Source organism: Scleropages formosus, chromosome 24, assembly GCF_900964775.1.
Source record: "Scleropages formosus chromosome 24, fSclFor1.1, whole genome shotgun sequence".
In the NCBI taxonomy this organism is placed as follows: domain Eukaryota; kingdom Metazoa; phylum Chordata; class Actinopteri; order Osteoglossiformes; family Osteoglossidae; genus Scleropages; species Scleropages formosus.
This window is the reverse complement of record NC_041829.1, coordinates 4,537,658-4,564,184: the sequence shown is the minus strand read 5'-3', so window position 1 is coordinate 4,564,184 and position 26,527 is coordinate 4,537,658. Positions and strand designations below refer to the sequence as shown.

Genomic DNA, 26,527 nt, shown 5'->3' with positions numbered 1-26,527 from the left:
CACCTTCTGCCCCACCAGTAATCACATTCATTTACATTTATTGATTTAGCAGACTCTTTTCTCCAAAGCGGCATCCAATGAATCACTGGACATTACTAGTTGTATCACTGCTACACTATATATTTGTTCATAACAGTTCAAACAACAGTATCATATTAAAATGTGTCTGCAACTCTTGCCTTTAATTATGCTTTCTATTGGGAATAATTAGAAACACAGTCTTCGGCGATCAAAAGGCAGTGGAAGCTTCGCTAAATAAGAATCCCTTGAAGTCCAGACACATTTGCTGGGAGAGGTATCAGTAAAGCACCATCTGTGGGACCTTGCCTCCGCTGCCAGGATCCTATCGACTTGGTTCTGAAGTCTTGTCAACAAAGGACAGCAGCATCCGCTCCCCAGCCACTGTCCCACCTCCTTTCCCTAAACCCCACTGCTTCAGATGGGCTGCTTCCTCCTGCCAGCACCCCTCATTACTCCATACATGCAATATTAACTACGCTGCCGAGTCCATTGGGATATGTGCTAGAAAGTGTGTTTTACGGGGAAACAGTAACAACAATAATGATGATAACGCTTATGATAAAATAGTTAAGGGCAGCGCTTCAATAAGCTTGGGGGGGGTGGCCTACCCCAGCGGAAGTGCCATTGAGCCACCGCTGGGAGCTGCTGGTTCGAATCCCACCTCAGGATCTGTCTAGAGTTTGTATGTTCATCACAGGTTGGGTCTCACGTTCTTTTGTGCTCTCCACCTGTTTCCACCCACCTTCTAAAGTCATCTGTGCAAGACATTTCAACACTAAATTACCAGTGTGCTTCCCTGGTGTGTTACACTATGATGCGAGAGCCTTGTGTGCAGCGTACCCCACCTCGTATAAACTCTAGTGTGCCGCGACATTATAGACTTCATTTTTTAACCACTTGTTAAATACGCCTTTTTTCCGTGGGTGTACAAGAAAGGAGCGTGGATGCTCACAAATACACGGCACTGAACCAAGTGCAAGTCAAGTGAACCTCCCGCTGCCTCTTTCCCTATTCTACACAGCACTTTGGCTGACAAATTTAGCTCGTCTGCATGACTAATTCAAACGTGAGAGTCACGGTTGAGCGTCAAGGGATGAGCCGCACAGACCAAACCATCGAAGGGCAACATCATCCTGCAGAGTTTGACGTTAGAAAACATCTTCTTTCCCCTTTCAAACTCCACGGACCAGAGAGACTGAGAATTAGCAAAGAGAAGTACATAATCTGGCACACACAGCATCAGAAGCTGCTTCATTTCCTGCTCGACCCTCACAAGACCTTTGGTGGGAGGCTTGAATGGTAGAAACAGTGGCATCATTATAAATGGTATCACACAGAATAATGAATGTGAAAAATAAAAATGCCATTTTCCATTGTTTCAAACGGTACCGAACGTATCGTCTTCTCTTGTTTAACAAGCACAATGCGTCTCTGAAAATCTGCTCCAAATGTCAATTCTTGCAAAACGGCAATAAAAAGTTTACCCCATATTTTTCCCCAGCACATTTGAGACACTCCTCACTTAAACTTCAGGATGCTTTAACAACTTTAATAATTTAAAGAAATTTAACTTTTGATGATTTAAAAAGTGAGGATTTCTGAGATATACTTGTGAACGGACGCACAGCTCCAAAACAACTGAGGTGCAGGGAGAAGCGACGCTACGAAAATCTGTGCGTTCTACACAATAAATGAAAATGAGAGGCATTGTTCAACTCCAGGCAAAGGGTGAAATATATAGAGCAGCACAAAGCACAACTTGCCACATATAGGTGAACATGAATGAAAAAAATGCAGTGATCACTAGGAATCATCATAAAGTGTAACCTATCTCATCCAAAGGTGAATTCAGTGGAAGCCTGTGAGAAGGTGGAGCACCGGCAGGGTCCGAGTCTGCTTGACTGCTCATGTAATTTATTCGAATTTTGTAGATGTGTAGGGTGTGCGTTCAGATCTCGTCGCTACAGGAAATGAATGGGTGACCATAATAAAGGGCAAAGAGTATCAAATGTCAGATTCTTGAGTGTACGCACACACACACAGGAGTGGTATTTCGGGTATATGTGTTTCATAAATAAGGACCAAAAAAGCAAGCGTAAAACTTGCGATAACAAGGAAGAATGAAGTGGACTGAAAGGCGTAACAATATTATGTGATCATCTGTATTTTATTGTTGCTTTACAAACAGCTTTAACAGGCAGCCCAAGTTTGGATGGGAACCCAAACAACAGAAAGCTGCTGAACACTATCCAAGGGTTAAATGAATACTCGCGAGCATTTATTTTGCGTGCCACGTACTTCAGGGAGCAGCCTGGTATGTTACACCGCCGTCGAATCGCACCGGGCTCGCGTGACCTTGCCATCACGCTCCACGGCGCCACGGCAACATCCCACGCTGGCTAACCGGTCGGCACTGTTCCCGCTTTACGTCAGCGTGCGTACGCCACGATTGCTCAGACGATCAGCGCCAGATTTGCTCGTTGCATAATGAAATAATTCCATTTCCATCAGATCAAAAAAAGTACTCCAGGGTTCTAAAGCAGAAACACAGTTACTTGGGACAAACATCCAGCTCCCACCGTTCGACTGCTACAGCACATCCTACAGCCTTCGCATGTTAATAAGCCTTCCAGCGCCAGCATGCGCGTTGGGAAACGGCTCCTATTACCGGCGGCAATTACAGAGACGCAAGCGCGGCAGGATGGCACAAGCTGTGCGCTGTGCGTCTCTTTATGTGCGTTGCTGGAGCACACTTAACCCACACCGGCTGGATGCTCATCTGCTATGGCATTTATGAGACAGGAGGCCCACGTAGATGCTCTGCTGGCACTGAGGGTTAGGAAAAGCACTAGTCATGAGATTCACAGTCTCATCATTAGAAACAAATCTAATTCATTCTACAGTAGAGAATGGATGGATGATATGTGGCATCTTTCTTTGGATTTCCTCGTTGAGACAAAGCCAGGACAGGAGACCCTTCACAACATCACTAATGTTGAGGACAAAGTGCCTTCAGAAGTTTGCCAGTTTACTTAGCAGACACTTTGTTTTTTTTTTTTTTTTTTTTTTTTTACACAAAGTGACTTATACAGTTAGGTAATTATTGCATTATTTCAGAGTAAGTACCTTGCACAACGAGGCTACAGCAGGAAGTTGCATTTGAACCTGGACCCTTTGAATTCAAGTCAGCAGCTCTAACCACCGTGCCATCTGCTGCCTTAGTAAGATACAACGGACTGAAGTGTAGGACCCAGTTATATTGTTTTACCCCACATGTGATCTGGCAGATTTCATCATTTTCCTTTAATAAGCATCTCATCTAAGTTGGAAAGAAATTTTGTAGTGTCATCACTTTTTCTCCTGCCTTAGGTTTTCAGACTTCATCCTGTGCTTGTGATTAAACTGAATATGCCAAGAGTAAATTAAACAATTCTCTTTCTCCCATTCCTGAGAGAATGGAATCTCATTTTAATGTCAAATTCCGATCATGGCTTAATTTTAAACTCGGCAAACTACAATCCGACCGCAGCAATCAGTGCACCGAGTCCTTACCTGTCTGGATCTACGTGGGTCTGGCTGACCCCTCTCTGGGGGGCGTCACGTGTACTGGTCTGGTCGGGTTCGCGAGCCGCATTCCGCGAGTACAGGTTGAGGCCCCCATCCGTCAGGTACCTGCAAAAATAGTCATCGATCACAGCTGCAGTTCCGCAATGGAAAATTATGGCTGGATTACATTCTGTTGAATTCCTCTCACTGGAGGCTTCACAGATTTATTATGCATTTGCAAAACAATTAGTGCTGAGAAAATTAATCGGTTAATCCAACACCCAAAATTCTACTTCCTGATTTACTAATCACCTTCATAAGGGATGCGCTTTTTGCTTACGAAATAAATCCTGAATTGAGTCTCAGCAGGGAAAACTGCCTGATCTTTTACATGGCAGGGTTTGAGTCTCTGGGCCTAAGACCTACTATCAACTTGGCAGGTGCACTGTCACTATCCTAAGCTGTCTGTCTATTAAAGGTCACTGCACACATAACCCTGATCAGTCATGTAACTGAATGCACAGGGCATACAGTTTATAAACACAATAGGGACTAGAAGTCCATCTATAGTCCGATATGTCCATCTATAAAAGCGTAACAGTATACACGTCCCTCGATTCAACCACAAGCTACATTCCGTTTCTGGAAAAACTCAGATAAAAATACTATGAATTAAAAAATTTGCCGAAACACGTGGCCTCTTCAATTTGCTTTATCTATACAACGTATAAATGTGTATTACGACAAATTGCTGGGTAGGATCTGTAAAAATCATGGATATCGTTCAAAATACACTGTAATGTAAGGTTATTTTTATATTTTTAATAACTTCAAGCACGTGTCTCAACAGATTCCTATTTAAGGCTGATTGTTGACAGATTCATCCATAAATGCATGCAATGTTCGTCATCTCACTGTCGAACACCAAACACCAGCTGTAAATAATGTTGAAGCTATTTGAGTTAGTCTGATATCGCATTCTAATTTTGAGTTTCTTTTACAGATTCCTTAAAAAATGTCTTTTGAGCAACAAAGACACAGCTATGGAACTCACTCAGTTATTGCTACTTAGAAATATTCGGTTTTTTCCATTGTCAGGGGACAACCCGATTGACTAATGTTATCATGCAATGTACACGGTACGTTGAGCTCATCCTTTGCAAGAAAAAAGCCCTGGTGTTCAACTCCAACCGGAAGGTTAAAGCACCATGGACGGGCACTGGATCCCTGAGACCAGTCTTTCCGAGAAATGCGACAGAGAAAACGTAAGGAAACCGGCACTCTTGTGAAAAATCACCGTCTTTCCACCTCTCCTCACAGATTGCGACCTTGGAAAGGAAACCGCTGCTTTTTCAGACCCAGTGACAACAACTGCTGAAGGTCTATTTCCAAAACACTATTATAACCATACAACGCCAGTTGAAAAAACCTTGTACAGTTCGATAAATAACGTGCCATTACCTAACCAACAGCATGTGTTTCTGATTAGTAATATGATTCACATATTACACCACGCATACACGCACTTTATACAAGCATTCTATAGCCTAACTAGATAATATATAACAGCTAGAACATTCTGTAAAAGAGCAGAGCAGTGGGTTATGCCTGATAGGAGAATCCTATAAGATGACAGCAAGAGATGGGAGGCTCATGCACTACACTAGGGCTTCGTTTTATACATGTTCCACATCTTCTACGGAGACGTATTTTTGTGCCGTTAGCTGGCAGCAAAACGCATCGAAACTAGAACGTAAGAGTTGGATGGAATTTTTCATCCATTTAGATTAATTTTTAAATAAGAATTCATAAAATGTTGAAGTCTTACAGTATGCTTTTAATTTACAATAGGGTATATTAGATACTGTCATATATAACGAAGATGTTCACTAGGCCTACCCAACTAATAAATCAAGGTTCATCCTTAATATTAGGCTTCTATTGATTCCATAGATGATAACGCAACTGGAAGCGGCAAGATGCTGGTGAAAGTTGCACATGTCTCATGTTAAAATATAATGAAACATGTCTTGGAACCTGACTGACATCCCATCCACTGTGTGTTGCCTATTTCACACACCCTGTATTTCTAGGATAGGCTCTGGAATGCTGCAACTCCGCACCGATGAAAATTGAATAAATAAAAGCTTTACCGCTAATTATTCAATATAGCCTTATCTGAAGTTTTAAACTAACCCACCTACAAACGGAGGGATGATTTAAAATGTATTATGACTTTGTGATGTACTTACTGAATTTACAAGTGAATCAAGTTAGGATACACTTGTGTTTGTAAGTTGAGGATCAGCGCACATCACCACATTTTAATTTCCTGTGCACTCTTTTTTCTAGTTTATATTGCTCTAATTCATGACAAAATTCAGTGTAAATCAAATGATGAGGGAACGAGAAATGTTTGTGGGGCGGCGTCTTACCCGCTGCTAACTTCATCCACTCGGACGTTCTTCCCCAGGATGTCCCCGTCACTCATATACCCAGCGACGACGTCCCCTTCCATCCCGCCCTCCGCCCCGCCTTTCTCCCCGGGCTCTGCTCCCGGCGGCCCAGCACCCGCCCGCCGCAGGGGCTGCGTGTACAGGAAGCGGGAGGGATCGGAGGTGGCGAAACGGCCCACTCCGGTGGCGCGACCGGGCGGGTAGCCGCTGGGCAGGGAGGGTGCGTCGCCAGCCTGTAGGCGGGGGCTGGCCGATTGGCCCAAGCGCCAGGCCATGGGCGAGGAGCGGCTGGCCAGACTGGGAATACCGCGCCCGTTCACCTCCGTCGTCACCGTGCTGTCGAAGGTAGTCTCCAAGGTACTGTGGATGCAGAATCATTTGGGGTCAGCATCAGCAACTGTCACCAGGCAGGAACGAACCGTAGCTGACACCTGCGTCCACGACGACTTACGTTCGGCACGTTGCGCCGAACTTCCCGCATCACTCACCTACGTATACGGCAGAGCACACTCTCACATCAACAGACTACAGGCAATTTAGAGTCACCAGTTCACCTGAAACAAGTCTTTGGACTGTGGGAGGAAGTCAGGGGAACCCCTGTAGAGACGAGGAGAGCAAGCAAGCTGACTGGAGGGGCGGATCAAACCTGTGCCGGATCACGCTGACCAGGCGCTACCTGCTGAGCCACAGTACCTACCATAAACACGCTGCGTGTGAAAGATCAGAGCGCAATTACTAACCCGGAGTGTCGGCAAACCTCCTCGTCACACACCTCACGCTGCACTGCACCCGTCTCTCTACTTTGTTTTGTACTCTGCGTTACATTGTCTGACCTTCAGATATAGTTCTGTTTTAAATGTGGATGCAGGGAGCCGGTCACAGCTGCAATCCTAGAGCACCCTGACCACCTATCGGCAAGGGCCAGAGTGAATCCTTGTGACATGGACTCTCTGGAGTGCCAGCATCCTCCGACGCATGTAAGACACAAACGCACACCAGCGGACATACCGGAACTCGTTCTCCAGAAGCAACCTGTCTGATCGCCCTCTAGTGGAACCCATGATCCCGCACAAGCTGCTTAGTTTAGAAATTCCCTCCATTCTTGTGTCGGAAAACCGCTCCAATTCTATGATACAATGCTAATTTTAAAATCCTGCTTGACAGATACAGGTGGATTTTCAAACACCCAGATAAAATAGAATTAGTAATTTCATGCTCATTTACATTGGTAATTAAACATGTTTGGAATGAGTATAGAAAAAGAGTGAAACATCTGCGTGGAAAAACGTGTTTAGAAACAACGGAGTGAAGTGGCTCAGTGGAACCAGCATAGGCTGGTGACAGTGAAGGCACATTCGGGGGAACTGTAGTCTGTAGTTTGTTTTGGGGGAGATGGATATGGAAGGATCAGAAGAGGCAGGCAGGCAGTCAGCCAGGCGAATCGGCGAGGTCGGCGAGCCGTAGCTGGAGAGCACCGTCGCTCCACGTCAGCGTCAGCATCCCCTCCACCACCCCCACGCACCCGACGGACCCCTGGAGAGGAAGCTTGATATGGACATGGGAGCAGACAACCCCAGACACCCTCCTCAAAGTGCCACCCTCTCCATAAAGTGGAGATAAACACTGAGTGTCACAGAAATGCAGGGAAAGCTGCACCGTCGGTGTTAATGGCGAAGAGGAGTTTCACCGATCAGATTAGATTTTGCTTCCAAACTGCCACAACCATACATGTGGTGGAGAGGAGGAAAAAAAAAAAAACTTGAGATGGCTGGGAATTTAAATTCCAGCAAAGACCCTGCAGTTCCAGCTCTGTGTAATGTACATATTGTAAAACTTATTAAAACAATTTTTAATAAACTGAGTGCGCTGATAAAATAAAGCTTAATCAGATTTACACTAAACAGAATATTCGGTGCAAGGCAAGCACACCTGGACCTTGCGCTGTCAAACACTACACCTTGTGACTTGTTCTGGTACTGCAGCACTGAAACATCTGCAGAACCAAGCTCATATAGGTGTCGTTAACACCATTTACATTACTTACATTTTCTCATTTAGCAGACACTTTTTTCCCCAGAGCTGAGATACGTTCATGTTAGATGAGTAGCAACCTATAGAGTTGTGTCTGATAGAAAATATAAAAGTGATCGTGACAGTGTCATGGAAGTGTATGGAGCTGTTTCGAGATCGGGAAAGAAGTGTGTTAGATAGAGACGTGTTCAGACTCATCTTGAACATTGCAAAGGATTCAGCAGTCCTGAGGGACAGAGGGAGCTAATTCAGCCACAGAGCCAAAACCACAAACTTCGACTTTCAGTTTTAGACTTCTCTTGAGTAGGACAACCAAGTGAGCAGTCCCTTATCCTTGTTAAAATTACATTCAAAAAATACCAACCACACTTACACAAAGTTCAGCTAAATTTCCAGCAATTGTAACTGTTCTAGTCATGTTTTTCAGCCACTGGGTTTAGGCATGGTGGCTCATCAGGTTTCCTAATATCACCTCTGATGGAACTTGACAGTTTCCTTAGATTCCTCCTGTTTGCCCCTAACACTTTAGATTGCCTCCAGGCAACACATGGCTCATGGGAAAGTAGAGAAATCCACTACATGTCCAGCAGCATGAAGCATTTCATCACTCTGTGGATAATGCAGCGAAGACCGTTCTACCTCAATAATGTGAGAAATCAATATCCAGGATGAAATGGGTGCATATTACAGCCTGGGAGAAAAAAATGTGGGCTCCCACATCAAGTGCTCAGCACATTGTGCCCACATTCAAAGATGCATAAGAAAAATATATAAAATAGTGATTTAACGGAGTGTCAGAAGAAGCGAGTCGTTATGATGAAGTCTGCCAAACTGAAGGCTGAAATGTGGATGTCCTCCATGACAGGTGTGTGCAAAGACTTGGATTCCCTGCTGATGGCAGGCAGGTAATTGGTTTTATCTAGCGCGCGCACACACACACACTTACAGAAGCTTGCAACACATCTGCAGAAAAGCAGCAAGAATGCATTTAACACCACAGCCAGAATCACCCTAAAAATCCCTTTAAAATATGTCATATGAAGATGATGATGCAGTGAGGAGGTATTTTGTGTAAATAGCATCTTTCATGTATTTTTTTTTTTATATATTTTATATACACACACACAGGTCCCCCCTTATCCATGGTTTCAGTTACCTGCAGTGAACTGTGGTTGGAAAATATTAAATGGAAAATTCCAGAAATAAACAATTCTTAAGTTTTAAATTGCGCGCCGTTCTGAGTAGCATGATGAAATCTCGTGTTGTCCCACCCAGAACATGAATTATCCCTTTGTCCAGCATATCCACGCTGTATACGATACCCACCCATTAGTCACTTAGTAGCCGTCTTGGTTATAAGATCGACTGTCACGGCATCGCAGTGTTTGTGTTCAAGTAACACTTTTATTAATTTAAAAAAAAAAAAAATCAAAACTTAGGAGGACTTGGGCATTGGTTCTTAGTTTTCATTCTTTTTCTGTATAGGAAAAAATAGTATGTATAGAGTTCGGTACTATCCGCGGTTTCAGACACCCGCTGGGGGTCTTTGAACATACACCCCACAGATAAGGGGGACCTATTGTAAATTGACCTATTAACAAACAATCTCCCTCTCACCCCCACTCGAGGTGATATATTTGTATTTTCCTCCAGCTTGGGTCCTCTACCAGAGGCCTTGGAGTTTGAGGGATGTGCACAGTATCTCAGCTGTTCTTCCCAGAATCTGCTGGAGTTATTCTCCAGTTTGGGGGTCACAGCCCTGAATGCTCCTATTACCACTGGGACCACTCTGGACTTCACCTTCTACATCCATTCCAGTTCTTCCTTCAGCCCTTGGTACTTCTCAGTCATGCTCCTTCTTTCTGATATTGCCATCACTCGGGACTGCTACATCTATCACAATTGCTCTCTTCTCCTCCCCGTCAACCACCACTGTGTCTGGTCGGTTGGCCAGCAACTGCTTGCCAGTCTGGAACGTGAAGTCCCTAGGACCTTAGCTCTCCTGTTTTCAGCCACCTTTGGTGGTGTCTTCCATTTGGACTTGGAAACTTCCAGTCCATTTTCTGCACAGATGTTCCTGTACACTATCCCAACTACTTGGTTATGCCTCTCAGTGTACACTACCCCAGCTTGCATCTTACACCCTGCTACTATGCGCTGGGCTGTTTCAGGAATGTCTTTGCACACCCTGCAATTTAGGTCCTGCGTGCTGTGGAAGACCCCAGCCATACAGGATCTGGTACATGGAGCCTGTTCTTGTGCTGCCATGATCAGAGCCTCTGTGCTGTCCTTCAGACCAGCCTTTTCCAGATAAAGGTAGGATTTCTTGATGTCAGCGACTACCTGTCAATGGAAGAGCCTGTGGAGGGTTTTGGGCTTCCACGATGTCTCCTCTTCTTCCTTGTCACCCTCTGCCTTCTGCTGCCTGAGGTACTCAGCGGTTTGTCCTGGGGAGCCATCTTCCTGATGTACTCTTGGATGCTCCTTGTTTTATCCTGGATTGCGGCTGTGACGCTCACCAACCCTCAGCCCCTCTATTTTTTTCTTATCGTACAGTCTCAGGGTGCTGGACTCAGGGTGGAACCTTCTGTGCATTGTGAGGAGTTTTCGTGTCTTGACATCAGTGGCATCTATCTCCTCCTGTGGCCAACTTATTATTCCAGCTGAGTGTCTGATGACTGGTAGGGCATACATGTTGATGACTTCGATCTTATTCCTACCATTGAGCTGGCATCTCAGGACCTGCCTTAATCTCTAGAGGTATTTGGCTGTGCCTGACCTTCTTGCTGCTTTGTTGTGGTTCCCATTGACCTGTGGGATACCGTGGTACTTATAGCTATCCTGTATGTCTGCAATTCTGCCTTCTGGTAACTCCACTCCTTCAGTCCTGATCACCTCCCTCTTCTTGCTACCATTCAACCACACGTATCCAGTCTGAATGACATCCCAACATACAGCTTGATATCATAAAGAAAGGAAGCGGCTTATGGTTACTCCACTTCTGAACTTCTATCCATAAACACTCTTTGCAATGATCCGATTGAGGGGTTTCAGGCTGATGCAAAACAGCAGCAGGGACAGTGCATCACCCTGGTATATGCCGCACTTTATGGTCACTTATGCGATGGCCTTGGAGTTGGCTTCTAGTGTTGTTTTCCAGAGTCACACTGAATTCTTTAGGAAGGCTATCAGCGTTCTGATGGCCTTGTATAGTGTCAAGCACTCCAGTATCCATGTGTGGGCCACTGAGTTGTAGGCTTTCTTGTAATCAATCCAGGTGGTGCTCAGGTTGCTCTGTCTGGTTTTAGAGTCTTGGGTGATTGCTCTATCGACCAGTAGCTGGTGCTTTGACCCTCTGCTGCTTCAAATGCCCTTCTGAGCTTCGCTTGTGTACTGACTCATGTGCCTGTTCATCTTAGCCGCTATGATGTCTTAGAGGAGCTTCCATGTTACAAGGGCAGATTACAAGCGCAGTTGGGGGTGGATGATTGTAACTCGATTTGTTCATAAATCCAAATAACCATCTATCCATCCAATTACAATAACTGGAAGCACTGGGTGCAAGGCTGAGGGGGGTACAGCCTGAACTGGACGCCTGTCCATTGCAGGATAGCCACACATGGACACTCACTCACCCATTCATACACCAAGGGCAATTTAGCATCACCTATCCACCTGAACTGCATGTCTTTGGACCGCGAGAAGAAAACAGCGCAACCAGAAGAAAACCTCATCACACATGGGGAGAACTTGGAAACTCCACACAGACTGAGCAGGGATCAAAGCCACATTATCTTGCACCACCCTGGCACTGTGAGGTGGCAGTGCTACTTGCTGTGCCACCATGCTGGCCTCAATCCAACCACTATGATGCACTGAATAATAATTATTACATTTACATTTATTTATTTAGCAGATGCTTTTCTCCAAAGCGACTTCCAATGAACTCTATGTAGTGTCATCAGCCCACACACCTTATTCACCAAGGTGACTTATACTGCTAGATACACTACTTACAATGGGTCACTCATCCATACATCAGTGAAACACACGCTCTCTGTTTTTATTCTCTGTTATTACATAATTATTTGTAATGGACTGGGTACTGTAAAACACTCGCATGACGTTATATTGAATAAAAAAATATGCTTAAGACATTTTACATTTTCAGTAACTTTGAACTGAAGAATTGTCAGTTATGTGAAAACTGATACTTCTCTAAAATGATTACCGATAGTGAGTGAATGAAAACAGAAATACGCTTACTCCACAAATAGCTGTTTTTTGACTGATTTATCCCATACATGTGCACTTAACACCAATACTCAGGGACAGACACAGCCTGCAAAATCATTGTGGGAGGAAGCTCAGTTAAGCTGGCCACACATCCCTATTCTACTCGGGTGCGTTTTATTGCCAACTAGTGGTGGGACACGGAAACACAGGTTTCAAACTAATTTTTTTTTTTAAATAATACAATTAAAAATAATAATAAAAAAAATGTCCCTATCTATAAAAATTCGTAATGAGAGCATTAGCAACACAGAGTATTAGTTAAAGTGTACAAAAAGAGGCAACTTAGTTTTTGTAACAACTAAACATTTCATTGGCCAACAAACCTGCATCCCAGACCAACCAATACAGTTCCTGCTAGGTCAAAGATGAAACAATTTGAAAGTACAGCAGCTCTTTTCAAACATGTCTTTGATGACACAAGAGAGGACAACATGCAGCCCCCTAACCGCTTCCTATCTTATCTAGCACTTGGTCTTTTAGCAGATTACAGCCACCAAGGCTCACCAAGATGCATTAAACACCTTAAACTGCAGAAATTTGGGGGGGGGGGGGGGGGGAGAAAGTGCTGGTTTGGGGATCTGCGTGATTAACATTTTTAGTGCTCATGCTGGTTGTATCTTCCTGTAATGTGTGTGCTACTCATTGTCTTGGGTGTTAGCACAGTACCCAGCCATGAAAGTCAGAGAAGGGAAACAAAGAGTAGAGTCAAAGTATGAACAAATTGCTTCTGATGGAGTTACACGAGGTTGTGGAAAATCATGGTGAGCATTGATGTGACAAGTGAGCATTAGAGGGCCCCGACCACAATCGTACCTGTGGCTGATTTGCGTCCCCCTGAGGCTGGACATGGTCTCCTCCAGATTTTGCCGCAGGTCGGCAATGTTCTTCACCGTTCGCATCCGCCTCGTCTCGGGATCCTCTCCTGGAAGACAGCGGGGGGCCGCATACCGCGTGAGACAAAGGTTGGATGCAAGCAAGGATTTATTCCATGCGAAATGCCAATGATGACCTCCTGCACAACAAAACACGGATTAGACTGCTGATGACACAAATTCTGCTTGACATGTTTCCTTTCAAATGTCAAGAGCCATCAACAACAGAGAACGCAAGACCAAATACCATGTCATGCAAGTGGTATACGGGTTCGAATCATGTCAGCCTGCCTGTCCTGAAAATCAGCTGAGACATGAGCGAAACAGCGGAGCTCAGTCGAGACGCAGCACCACAATATCGCCGATAACAGTGACTCACAGCCTAGACTTCTAATGCCATACAAAGATGGGTTTTCTCAATACGATGATATCACACATTGCAATACATCATTATTTCTAATGCCTATTAACATTCGGGACAGAAACGAAACAGTGAACGAAAACTTTATTAGCCCCAGAGGGAATTTGCTTTCTCTCATTCCTATGAAGTAAGTGTGCAAAGCTATAACCCATAGAAGATGAGCACCGAGTGCCACCTCGTATTGCCTTCACAGTTCATCAGTGCCATGAACGTACACTATCAGACACAGACACGCACACACACAAAACTCCACTAAGTTATTGTCAGCAATGCTAGTTAATAGGTGTCTTTTTTAATTCACCTCTAGTTTTATTGGATAAATTTATTTATGAATTTTTCTGATGTTTTCCTTCAGAGGCAGAATACAATATCAAAACACGTTTCATAAAGGAGAGACTATCTGCCTCAGTCTGGTCACAGATTGATCATAGTGCTTACAGTCACCTTGACCTGGAGACCTTGATTTGCTTTTCTTACCCGAAAGGAATGCAAAGTAACAGGTGGCGTGGGGGGTTAGAACGTTACACTCCACGGACCCAGGTTCGAATACTGCCTCCTGTTGTAGTACCCATAATCAAGGTCTTCACCCTGATCTGACACACTAAAAATTACCTATCTTTGTAACTAGGTAAATCAGTGTAAGCAGCTGAGTACTGCAAGCCGTACTAGAGAAACGTGCCAGCTAAATGAATAAATATATAAGCAAAAAAGGCAACACGTATGACATAATGAAGCTAATCCTTTAGTGGAGTTGTCAGTAGATACTCTGATCTTCACCAGTACAGGTGCCACCACGCTCCTGCGCAATCACAGCCAGTGACTCAATGGCACCGCCTTTGTTCTACAAAGCAGGGCTGGCCCTGTCGCTTCGCTGCAATGCTGCCGGACCCAGCCAAGCCCAAGGGGGACCTATCTGTGCAGCATTAACACCTATATATAGTTGCACATGACTTCATTGCTGGGCTGCATGGTTAAACCCCAGACCAATAACTCATCCGACTGAGAAAACTTTGCCACTAGAACACACAACTCCAAGACAGACACACAAATAAATATGAGTATTTATAAAAATCACAATGGATCACTGCTACAAGAGGCCGCAACAGGAAAGAAGGAATCTTATTGCTGTTAAGGATCTGACACCATCCCTAAATGTAACAGGTAGCTGGGTCAACTGAGCCGGCAGGGCGGCTCCGGGTTCCGTATCGGGTGACACTTACGGCCGGGATGGACTTGCAAGGCTTGCTCCAGGTCCCCCAGCATGGTGAGAATCACCTCCTGGTCCAAGTGAGCAGTGCCTTCACGGACGCACCAGTGCCCTTCCTCCGTAACCTGAGCTTGGCCCTCGTCATCTGAGCGGCCACTGCTGCCCTCCTCATCCGTCGCCTCCCACACCCTATCCGGAGCGATAACCTCACCCCTCGGGCATCCCAGCGACGCACAGAACCGCCCCAGGGCCCCAGGAAAGAGCGAGTGCTCCGAGGACGACAGAACCCGGGACAGGGAGAGGGAGAGTGACCGCACCCTGGATGCCCCGCCTGCCTCCTCGGGGTCCTCCCGCCTGGGGCCGTCCTCTCGGGGACCCAGGGCACCTGTCTGTGAGGCACAGCCTCCATGTTCCGTGGCACTCAGCAGCACCAGATTGGTGAGAGACTTGGGCTTGCGCAGGTGCGAACCGGACTGCTCCGGAGGGGCCCGCCTGGAAGGGCTCCCGGGCTGGAAGACTGAGAACTCTGCTCCCCTCCTCATCGTGGCTCCCACTCAGACTCAGCTGCTCTGCGTTCGTGGGCGTTCGCTCTGCGCTCGGTCCAAGCTGCTGCCTACTGCTCACATCCTCCTCCACTGGACACCAGCAGCCTCAGCCCTGCGCCCACACCCTCTGGGGGTCTTGGTTCGGTATAATAGTGGCAGAAGCCCACCAGCTCTCATGCCGGGGATGGCAGACCAGCGCAGCTGTCACACACACCCAGCAACATCTGCATTCCTCTGCTGTTTCCCTCGAACCAGCAACCAGCCTCCTCCTCTCTCCCTTCAGTCCTTCCCTCAGCAACTCTCCATCCCTCAGTGTGGTGAAGGAAGGGACCAATGCAATGCTACCACCCTCTCTCTCTCTCTTTCCCTCCCTCTCTCTCTCTCTCTCTCTCTCTCTCTCCTCTGTTCTCTTTCAAGTCTTCTCTCACCCGTTTCCTCTCTCTCCACTGCTGTGCTACCCTTGCTCGCCCCCACCCCCACCCTTGGAGGAGGAACAGCCATTTAATCTCAGTCTCTCGCTCTCCTCTCAATAATTGCCATTGCTGAGCGCCTGTGGACAGAAGAGACTGGTGCCGGATGGAGGAGCTCCAGGTCTGTCTGGAGGGTTTGCCGTGTCATTTCCTTCAGTATGTAGCCTGTTCCTGCATGTTGATTACTTTCTTTATTCTTCTATTGATGCTTCCCACCAAAGCGACTTGGAGTATTAGTCCCAAATATTTACCCATTTATACAACTGTGTAGTTTTTACTGTTTCAATTCAGGGTAAATACCTTGATCAACTGTACCTTGATTACATCAGGAGGTGGAAATTGCACCCCTAAGGACTACGCCACCAGTTTTTGCATGCATTACGATTTAGCATGCATCATGATCTTATAGCATGAAACATGTTATGTGCATTTTGTTTTAGCATGTAACCCATTTCAGCATGCATGTATACAGCACGTCTCTCTCTCTCACACACACACACACACACACACACACACACACACACACACACACACACAGCTCCCTGCTGCACTGCCGCAGAGCCTGGGTGCTCCCTCGGATATAACTGCCTGTCACTGCAGCAGTCCTTGGTTGGACACCAGCATCCTCCCTGCATCTATACCAGTTGCCATGAGCGAGTGTGTGTGAGAGGGAGAGCAAGAGTGTGCACACACGGATGTAGAACAAAAGGATATGAATGTGATCAATTCAGCACTCGGCCTTGGAGAGAGAGTTTCAGACCCAGAAGCCTGGTGCTCAGGCTAACAAGCAGCAGAACACACGTGTGAACATCCACATGGACTCCTCCAGCAGGGCTTCCTGCTTATATAGACTTGGTCCAGGGCTGATCTACTGCAGGTCCTTCAGTCTCTCAAGGGAAGAGGCACCACAACACAATACTACCAAAACGGCACTGTAGAGCAGCAGGCAGAATTGGTACCTCCTTTTGGACATGGGTTGCAATCCAGCTCAGCCCCAATGGATACTGTATGTTCTTCTCATGCTTACCTGGGTTTCCTCCTACAATCCAAAGACATGAAAGCCACGACTGATCTCACATTTGACCCAACGGTAATAACCCTACAGCGAGGAAGGTGCGACACGCAGGGAGAAAACAACATAAACCTGTTTACAGTTAAACCTACTTGCCATGACTCCCCTATTTAAGGCCTTGCTTGATGTGAAGAAACAAGTTTCCCTGGTGCAGGAGAACCAAAAGGATCTCAGAAAGAGCAAGGCTAAGACCAAGAGTTTGATTCGGCCTACTGCCCTGATTCCCTTCTCCCCATTTGCTTGCCTAGCCTAAGAGTTCCAGAATAAAGGTTAATTCAAGCAACAAACCTTGAGTTGGTGTCCACTTGCTGTGCAAAACAGGCCATTTGTCAAAGCACCACAACTGTGGTACTTATCAGGTCACTTGCAGTTTCCCATATGAGTTTAAACAGCCTCCTATATACATCTCCATTGGATTTAGTGTAATGGTGGTGAGCTCCACCAACCAAGGGACAAGGCAAGAACTGAGCACAACAATTCCTGTATTTAGTACGTCATGACATAAACATTGTCAACAACTAAACAATGGGTGAAGAACAAAGAACTGTTGTGATGCAACAATCTCTGATTAAGCTATAGGATGTTTCAATTATTATTTTATTATTTTTGTGCATTTAAATAACACTTTTCTCCACAGCAACTTACTATGTTGGGTTTGTGCACTAAAATACTTATGCTGCACCCATAAAAACTATTTACACCCTTGGGCTTCTTCTATGTTTTCTTGTTTTACAATATTGAACTGATCAGGAGAAAAATACTAATATCACAGCAAACATACATTTCTACAAATCAGCTTCGAATTCACCTTCTATACTAGACACACCTGAACTAGCTGTGGCACAACTACTTAAGATAATGGCACATGTTTATTGAAGGTTCTACAGTCAGTTAGTCAATTTATTAGCACAAAGGGGATTACAGCAGAAGGTGGGAATCAAACAAGTTCTTTATGAATGGGGGGAGACCTATACCACGTATCATGCTATACCAAAATAAAGTATGAAATACAGCTGCTGATTCACCTCACTGTCTACATAATTCATTAGGTAAGATATTAATCTGAACAACAATATTTATTCAAACGTGACAGACACCGGCACAATCAAGCCACACACACACACACACACACACACACACACACACACACACACACACACACACACACACAGTCTGAAACCGCTTGTCCCAAGCAGGGTCACGGTGAACCGGAGCCTAACCCGGCAACACAGGGCACAAGGCTGGAGGGGGCACGCCGAGGACGAGACACCAGTCCGTCGCAAGGCACCCCAAGCAGGACTCGAACCCCAGACTTGCCAGAGAGCAGGCCCTGGTCAAACCCGCTACGCCACCGCACCCTCCGTAACAAAACCACTCCTTTTTATTTACATTCTTAAGCAAACCTGTTTAAAGAGTTGATGTCTCAGTTGCTCCCTTTTGCCTCTCATAAGAACAGTGTGATATTCAGATACTTCCTGCAACATCTGCTGTCACACACTCACACATGCAAGCAAGCACGCGTATCCACGGTGGACAACGTGGAAGACCAGACATCATAGAGAAATGCAGAAATACCAGGTCTCTCCTTGCTGCTCTTGGTTTTTGCATTCTAGCCAGAGGCCTGTGGGCTGCTTACCAGAGATCTCCTCCAGGCACTGCTTGGCAGTTTTGCTGTAGACCAGCTCGGCCTTGGTAGGGCTGAGGCAGGGGTCTGCGGGGGCCACCGCCGTGCAGTCATTCTCCGAGTAGGTCCTGCAACAGCGACACTTTGTGAGCAAACACTGAGCGTTGAAAAAAGGAACAAAGTGAAATCATTTCATATGGATTCAGCGCAGAGGTTGAAGGACCCAAACGGCGACAGGTTGAAGTCCCAGGACAGGCCCCACCGTCGAATCCCTTCAGTTAACTTGAATTTAGCAAAACGTCCAGGAAACCTACAAGTCATCTTAAAAGATACAGTCTGCTAAAAATACAAATGTATTTGGGCTATTTGAACAGTTTTATATTTCTATTTACATTTCTTCATATAGCTGAAACTTTTCTCCAAAGGGACTCCGAAGGGACACAGTTATTTACCCTTTATACAGCTGGGTAATTTAACTGGAGTAATTTTTTGGTAAGTAAATTGCTCAAGAGTACTAAAGCTGGAGGTGGGATTCAAGCCTATGACCTTTTGGATCCAAAGGCAGATGCTCTAGCCAGTACTTGATGCCTTTATATGCAGAAAGACGATTAAACTACAATTTTTGAATGAATGTACGTATAGATATACACATACATATTTTAAATAACAGACGACTTATTACAAATATCCAATTTAAAATCCAGAAACGTTTTCATTTTGCAGAAGTCAGTTTCATACGGCAGAAAAAAGCCATTATCTTCGTATTTAGACTGACAGGCATTTATTGGGGGGCTGCATTACTGCTTAAAAGTATGTGAACTCTTTCGGGATGGTCATTATTTTTTGTAGAAAATATTAGCATGAACTGATGAAATCTAAAAAAGACTGGTAAATGGTAAAACTAAGGGTGACAAGGGGTTCACATACATTCAAGAAGCACTACTCTTCCTAAAGAAAACTGCACGAGGTTACAGCAGCACCCATACAACTAGTGACGGAAGACACGGGAATAACAAAGGAATTAATAAATGATACGAGGTTAGAGTGTGAATAGCGTAAAAAAGAGTGGATGTAAATTTTTTAAAAGCAACGAAAGGATTCATTAAAGAGACTATTGGTCTAATGTGTTGGTTTGTGTATGCGTGAAGATACTATATGAACGGGAGGCCTGCATGCAGCAAGAAATCCGCCCACAGCACACCGTACAGGAGCACATGGGCGATTCTTCACAGGAGCTCCGACTCCGCTTCATATTTGGTTCGTTGCCCTCGGCTGACAGGGGGAGGAAAGGAGATGGGAGCTTTCTGACACCTGGTAAATATCTCTGTGGGATCCACAACAAAGAGCCCTCCACCACCTGCCACTGGCAGCACGCAGATAAACACCACCACCGCCCCCACCCCTACCCCTACCCCCACCCCCAGTCATCCCGCATACCGGCAGGAGCAGGAGGTGAGGCGAGGCGAGGTGATGTGTCATGCCTATTGACAACACCTCATTAAACTAGCACACCCCAGTGGCAGCCCCCACCACCACTGCAGTGATTTGATCAACTAAAAAGGACCAGCAACTTTGTATTAAACAATTACAGCTGCGTTAATATTCATTACAGATTCATTCACGCCCCCGTTTTGCCAGTGTCAACCATCCAGAGCTGCAGAAGAGCGGGAACAGGGTGCATTTCGCACGTAGAGAAGAGAACACGAGGAACTCGTCTTTCTCATAACTCTTGGCTCTTTGGAAACTCTGCGATGAATGCACTTATGGTTAAAGACGTGGGAGTATTTTTTTCACAAAATTTCTCCAGGTGTTAACCACTGTCTCCGGGCAGCTGCACACAGAACACATTCAAAAGCCTTGTGGACGTACTGTATGTGACTGCGCTTCTAAGCTCAGTAAATAACAGAAAGGGATAAGAACAAAAAAATGTAGAATAATAATGACAATAACAACTGAGTAAATCCTTCAGCATAAAAATGTAAGAAATGCCAGAAGGCTTCAGAGGCCACTTGCTTGCAAAGTACTAGCAGATACTGGACAGCCAGTAACCCTTCCTTAAGTTGTTGTCTCCGTAAACTAAGTGCTCATCTTACCCCATTCAGTATCCCCAAAGGTGTATTTGGGCATCTGATGAATTTGCAGGTATATTAAGTTACGGTATAATTCACAATATAGAGCTATTCCAATATTTACAGATCTTCAAAATCAATCAGAATTATTAAACTTCATCCCCATAAAAACCCAAGTTACAACATTTTAGGAGATTTTTCCCCACATTTTCCCCTTTATCCTTTTTGCTGTGGAACAAATGTGACCTGTGTTTACGCAACCAGCCAACAGGTGTCAGTAAAAACTAAAGGCACAATAGAAGTGTGCGCCCACTTTTCAGTCATATTAAAATAGGCTGAATTTTGAAAGACTTCCTCTAATTGTGACAATCTTAGTGTTTTAATTCTCCAGATACAATAGAAGGCTAGAAATGCACTCCTGAGAAGACTTTGCTGCACAGCCTACAAATGAGTAAAGAGAACCTAAGGCATTTTCAGCTGAGAAGCACATTTAATTCCGCCAGCGCCCTCTCAATGAGTGCTGTTAGTGGACAGCAAGCCACATGCCTCAAGGCTGCCTATTCAGAGGTGACAAAATCAAACACTCTCGAGCACAATATGGACAATGAGGAGAAAAAAATACATAATGTACCTGGGGACAACTGGTAGTGTAGTGGTTAGAGCTGCTGCCTTTGGACCCAAAAATCACAGGGATGAATCCCATTTCCAGCTGTAGTACCCCTGACTGAGGTTCTTACCCTAAATTGCTCCAGTAAAATTACCCTGTTTTACAAATGGATAAATAACTGAAAGTAACTTAACACTGTAAGTCGCTCTGAAGAAATACCAACCAACGGATTTCTAGAACCGCTTGTCCCAAGTGGGGTTGCGGCGAGCCGGAACCTGTCCCGGAGACATTAGGAGCAAGGCTGAAGGGGTGGGGGCACACCCTGGACGGGTCACCAGTCTATCGCAGGCTTTGAAGAAAGGTGTCAGGTAAATGGCTTAATGTAAATGTATTGAAAATGGCCAACATTGCTTTACATCTCATGAAGGAGTCTATTATGGATACTATAATAAAATACTCGGAGCGGGCGGATTTACTTCCACTGCTTTTCACACGTGAAGCAAGCGGCTCCTGGAGCCCACGCGGCCTCTGGGGCCATCAGAACGACAGCTGAACCGTAGGCGTCCTGTGTCTGCCTGCCTCTAAGTGGCCCACTTGCTGCGTGCAGCTCTGTTCAAATAATAAGGGGGAAAACCATAATAAAACAAAAAACCGTTTTATTTGGGCTTTCCTGTCTCAGCACGATTCGACTTCACCACCTTCGAGGAAATAAAACGGGGACAGGACCTGGCCACCAATCCCGACACAACTTGCCTATCATCGGTCCTTCTCCACAACAAAATGCATAACCGACTAAAATACTTAATCCTCCCGCTGATTTCCATTTTACAAAAGATGAGGAGATACATGAACCCAGTATCACAAAACAAGGGGACTAAAATAGAATCACACCCACTTTCTTCGCAACGTGTTTGAGCGCAAGGCGTACGGCGCCAAGTTTCAAAGAACTTTGTGTGACAAGTTTCATTATCCAAACTTCTCACTATTTCTAGCCAAAACATTTCCTGGCTCCAAATGAAAGCTATCAAGATTTCAGAAGAGCCCCCCCGAGCTTTGCTGATGTTGATGCCCCAGTGTGTATTTATTATTAACTGCAGAGCCAGGACTAGGGCCAGGCATCAGTGTTCAGAAGGTCTAGGAAACTGAACAACGCCAATTGAACAACGTCACTTGAGATGACGCACTCTAAACTATCCTGATTCTAAACCCTGTGACCAATGCAGAAGCTGAAGAAAGAAACTTAACGGCATCTTTATCACTTGCTGGAACATATAATATCGTAGTACATCAGCCAATACACAATGGGGTAAACCCCCTCATTCTAACTTTGACAGCATGTTTTCCTTCAGTTGTCACATATATGTTATTAGGACTCTTGGGAACACTGGATTGTTTTGGCAAGACCACGATGCTTGGAAAAGTTGGATCAAAAAGAATAGGACGACCAGCAACCAGATGCCCTGACAATCACAGCGACAACTGACAGTCCTCTCAATCCTCAAGAGGCAAGTGGAGGACACAAGTATCTACTCACTGCGATGTGTTGTCTCCGTGGGTCACTCATGCAGAGTTCTTAAAGTCCAGTAAGCACACAAGAAGCCATCGCTACCTCCATTTTCACTTGTGTGCCCGGTATCTCACCTGTACATGAAGGGGGCGACGGTGGCCGTGTTGGGGTGGTTCTGCTGTTGTTGCTGTTGGGGCAGCTGCACCGCCCCATTGCCAGTTAAAGGTCCCCCACTCGTCGACATGGAGCCAGACAGCGCTGATGTGCTGTTGGAAGAGACCATGCTGCTACGCCGGCCCTCAAGGGTCCCCAGCGAGCGCTGCATGTAATACGTCTGGCTGCCCTTGGTGACCTTAGACTTCTCCGGTTCCCGGCCTGCCACCCCTAGGCTGGCTGGACTGCCCGTTGGCTTGGGCCCCGACGTAGGTGTCTTGAGACCAGGCTTAGGGATGCCACTGGAGGCCGGGGCAGTGCCTTCCTTCTTTACTGCTGAGGACTTCCCTCCCTTCGGAATGAGGCTGGCAATCTTGGAGGTCTTCTTGGAGGGCTCAGCCACCAGCTCCTTCTCGTCCTTGCAGGGCGTGCTGGTCTTGCCTTTGGCCTTGCTCTTGTCCTCCTTCTCTTTGGGTGGCAGCAGGGACTTGGTGCCAGCCATCTTGCTGGAGCTCTTACTGCTGCTGGGGGCTGCAGCCTTGGTGGGCAGCCTGGGGCTACTGCACACAGACTCTGGGCCCGACAGCACCTCCTCGCCACACTCCACTAATGCCTCTTGCTCTTCCAGAGGAACCTCAGCCACCGAGCTCGCGCTGGAGGACGGAGGTGGCCTGGAGTTGGGGCGCGCGTGGATCAGTTTGAACTTCTCCAGCATAGACCTCTGGCCCCCGCCGACTGCCTTTGGGGCCTCAGCCGGCGAGGGCCGAAGACGGTCAGAGCCTGGGGTGGGGCTGGGGGCGGGGCCCGAAGGCGGCGTGGGAGAGGTGGCTGGGCTGGGTGACCTGGCAGCAATCATGGATGAGGTGGCGCTGTGCTTCATGTTCATGGACTTGCTCCGCCAGGTCTTGCTGGCACTAGGGGAGGGGATGGCAGAGGCCAGCTGCTGCCCAGAGGTGCTGGTGGAGCTTGGGATGGGGGTGGGAATGGAGGTGTGGGCAGAGGTACTGCTGCTCATGCTGCCATGCTGAGGAATGCCCATCATCGCTTCTAGAAAAGACAAACACAAACAAGTAGTCAGTAAAATATTAAAGAGGCATGTTTAAGCCAAGACCTTCAGAAGTAAAAACTCTTTCTCCAGAAGGCACAGCTACAGAAAGGTTAGGTCCCTGAACCAGAGAATTCGCCTTTGAATTCATCGAGTAACATTTTTCATCTCATATTCTCTTTTCTCTGTTCAGTAGCACAACATACTATGGAGACTTACACCTGGTTTGTCACACCTGGCACAGACACTTCCAACACAATGAAATGAACTTAAAAACTTAACGTAGTTGTACCCCGACTTATTTATACGTGAAGTTACGTAAAATCTTGGATACAGCTACTTCGTAAGCCCGAAAATATTTTATTAACATCGAGCCCATTAAAAGTAACTTGAAATGACACACAGAATACATTCTCTGTAAAAACACTTATTTAACGCTGACCGGTAACTAATTCATTACATCGACATTTGCAGCGTTTGTCTTTTTGCTTATTCCCAGCACTAACTTCGGACAAAAGCTGCAAACACTGTGAAAGTGTTGAATGAAGGTGCCCCCAAGCTCCTGCTTCATTTCTACACAGTTTTACTGCTACTTAACGGCAAAATGAAAAGCAGTTGGATTTTGCTCCGCAACACAAATCTGACACAGGTACACACAGACCAGTCAAAACCGCTCCCACATGCAACGTGCTGGAATATAAATATTGGAATTGATAACCGTCATCCCTGCTTCTTGGCACACGGGCTCTTATCAGCCTTATTCCCAAAATGATTCGTAGTCCAAGTCTTCAACAGTCACATAGACACTAAGTGGAAAACTAAAGATAACAAGGATGACTTTGAGAAGTTTCTAGAACATTCTACAGTGGTGCAGTATCACAGCAATATGAACGCTCAGCTACAATAATAAAATGTCAAATGGAAAAGAATGTTTATAAAAAAAAAATAATAATAATACAAGCGACTGCATCACAGAGGACGTGTAATATTCGTCTGATGCATTCAGTCGGTTTGGTGTGGATTCCAATCTGATATGCTAAAAGCAGCAGCATAATGTGTTTCTGATCTCCGTGCTCCAACATGTTCGCATTCCGTCAACTGTTCTGGTACACGGCCTGCGACTTCCGGCATGCCGAGATCCTTGAAGCACAGTGATGGAGGCAGCACGACCTCTGTGACCTTTGTCTATCGCCTCTATTTCAGGTACGAAAAAGTGACACGTATGGACCAATTTCCAGATCATTTTCATAGCCAGGACATCCACTCGGATGCCTTGTTCTGTTTTGATAAGATTCTCACGGCAGTTAAGGGCCTTTCAGCAATACATGCAGTACAGTATTTACGGCATCAATAAAACCCACCAACACTGTATCCTCGTGACCTGGAACCAGGGATGGTGCTATAATTACGCTCCACATGCCATCAGAGACCAGATACGTTCACAACACTGAATCAAGTATAACAATATGACATCACGTCTATAATTAGCTATTCTGCTCCTTTTATGAGAAAATCTAATGGGGGGGAAACGATGCATGGCGGAGAGCTCCTTGTAAGGGTGTAGAGGTCGTATGAAAGCAAGAGCACGAAGAAATGCTCATCTGCCAAAAATCAGCGTTGCACTTTCTTCACAGCTTTTACAAACGGCAACTTCAAAAGATGCACAATAAAAGTAGAAGTCCTCATGAAACAGGGTTGGCCCTTTGGCGGAAAGCTATTCACAGCTGTGTCAATCACTGGTCCCAGTGAGGAAAAGCCAAGGCTGCTGCCCTACAGGTGGTGAAACGTGAGTAAAACCAGCGGCCCTTGACTCAAGCCCACACTCCAACAGGGTCAACAAGGAGGCTACTGTCACCTCTATGCGAGCCCAACCCGCAGACACAGCAGCAGGCGTGAGGATGGCGGGTTTCCACGGCAACACATTTCTCTACACGCTTGAGAAGGGCTGGCTATAGCATCTCACTGCCTGCGTTAGATCACACAAATGGACTGTCGGACAGGACGACTGCCTCACGGCATCAACGGAATACCGAAGCCGCCGAAGACAGCAAAACCATCATCAAATTCTCGACATCCACCAGAGCGTAAAGCCTGCACTTACATTTATTACTGTAGCTAGCACTAAATTAAAAAAATATTGTTTATAGCTGTGTAATTTTCGCTGCATCAGTTCAACGTAAGGGTAAGACCAAGGGTATTACAGCAAAAGATGGGAATCGAACCCTAGCAAGAGTACAATACCTGGATTAATATAGAACAATTTATTACCTACTTTTGTTTATTTGAATGATGCGGAGTATATACCTGTACGAAGCAGAGCATGCAGGCAGTTGGTGAGCCACAGGGAGCGTGTAGTCTTATTCAGACTTGATTGCTATGGTGAAGAATAAAGTGTAAGTATCGTTTTTCTGCCTTCTGGTGGAAGAGCAGTTCTGTTTGATAAGTCACATGTGATGGATGCTTGCAGACACTTTGGGGGCCCTGGCAACGAGGATGCGGCGGCAGCGCGGAGGACAACGGCTCTCCCTGGATGTACGGATTCACCGAGAGAACCAATGATCTTCTTCGTTTGGATTTATTAAGGT

The 26,527-nt window shown here is 45.8% G+C and overlaps 1 protein-coding gene across 1 annotated transcript in view; it reads right to left on the bottom strand.

The window, feature by feature from the left end:
* Positions 1-26,527, bottom strand: part of nav3 (neuron navigator 3) — a 156,331-nt gene that overhangs the window by 56,861 nt on the left and 72,943 nt on the right. Inside the window, exons 8-12 of the mRNA XM_029248669.1 lie at positions 22,879-23,944; positions 18,574-18,689; positions 13,164-13,272; positions 6,003-6,383; positions 3,574-3,693 (exon numbers count right to left, since the gene is read on the bottom strand). Of these exons, the coding sequence (XP_029104502.1) occupies positions 3,574-3,693; positions 6,003-6,383; positions 13,164-13,272; positions 18,574-18,689; positions 22,879-23,944 (1,792 nt within the window). The remainder of the gene's footprint in view (positions 1-3,573; positions 3,694-6,002; positions 6,384-13,163; positions 13,273-18,573; positions 18,690-22,878; positions 23,945-26,527) is intronic.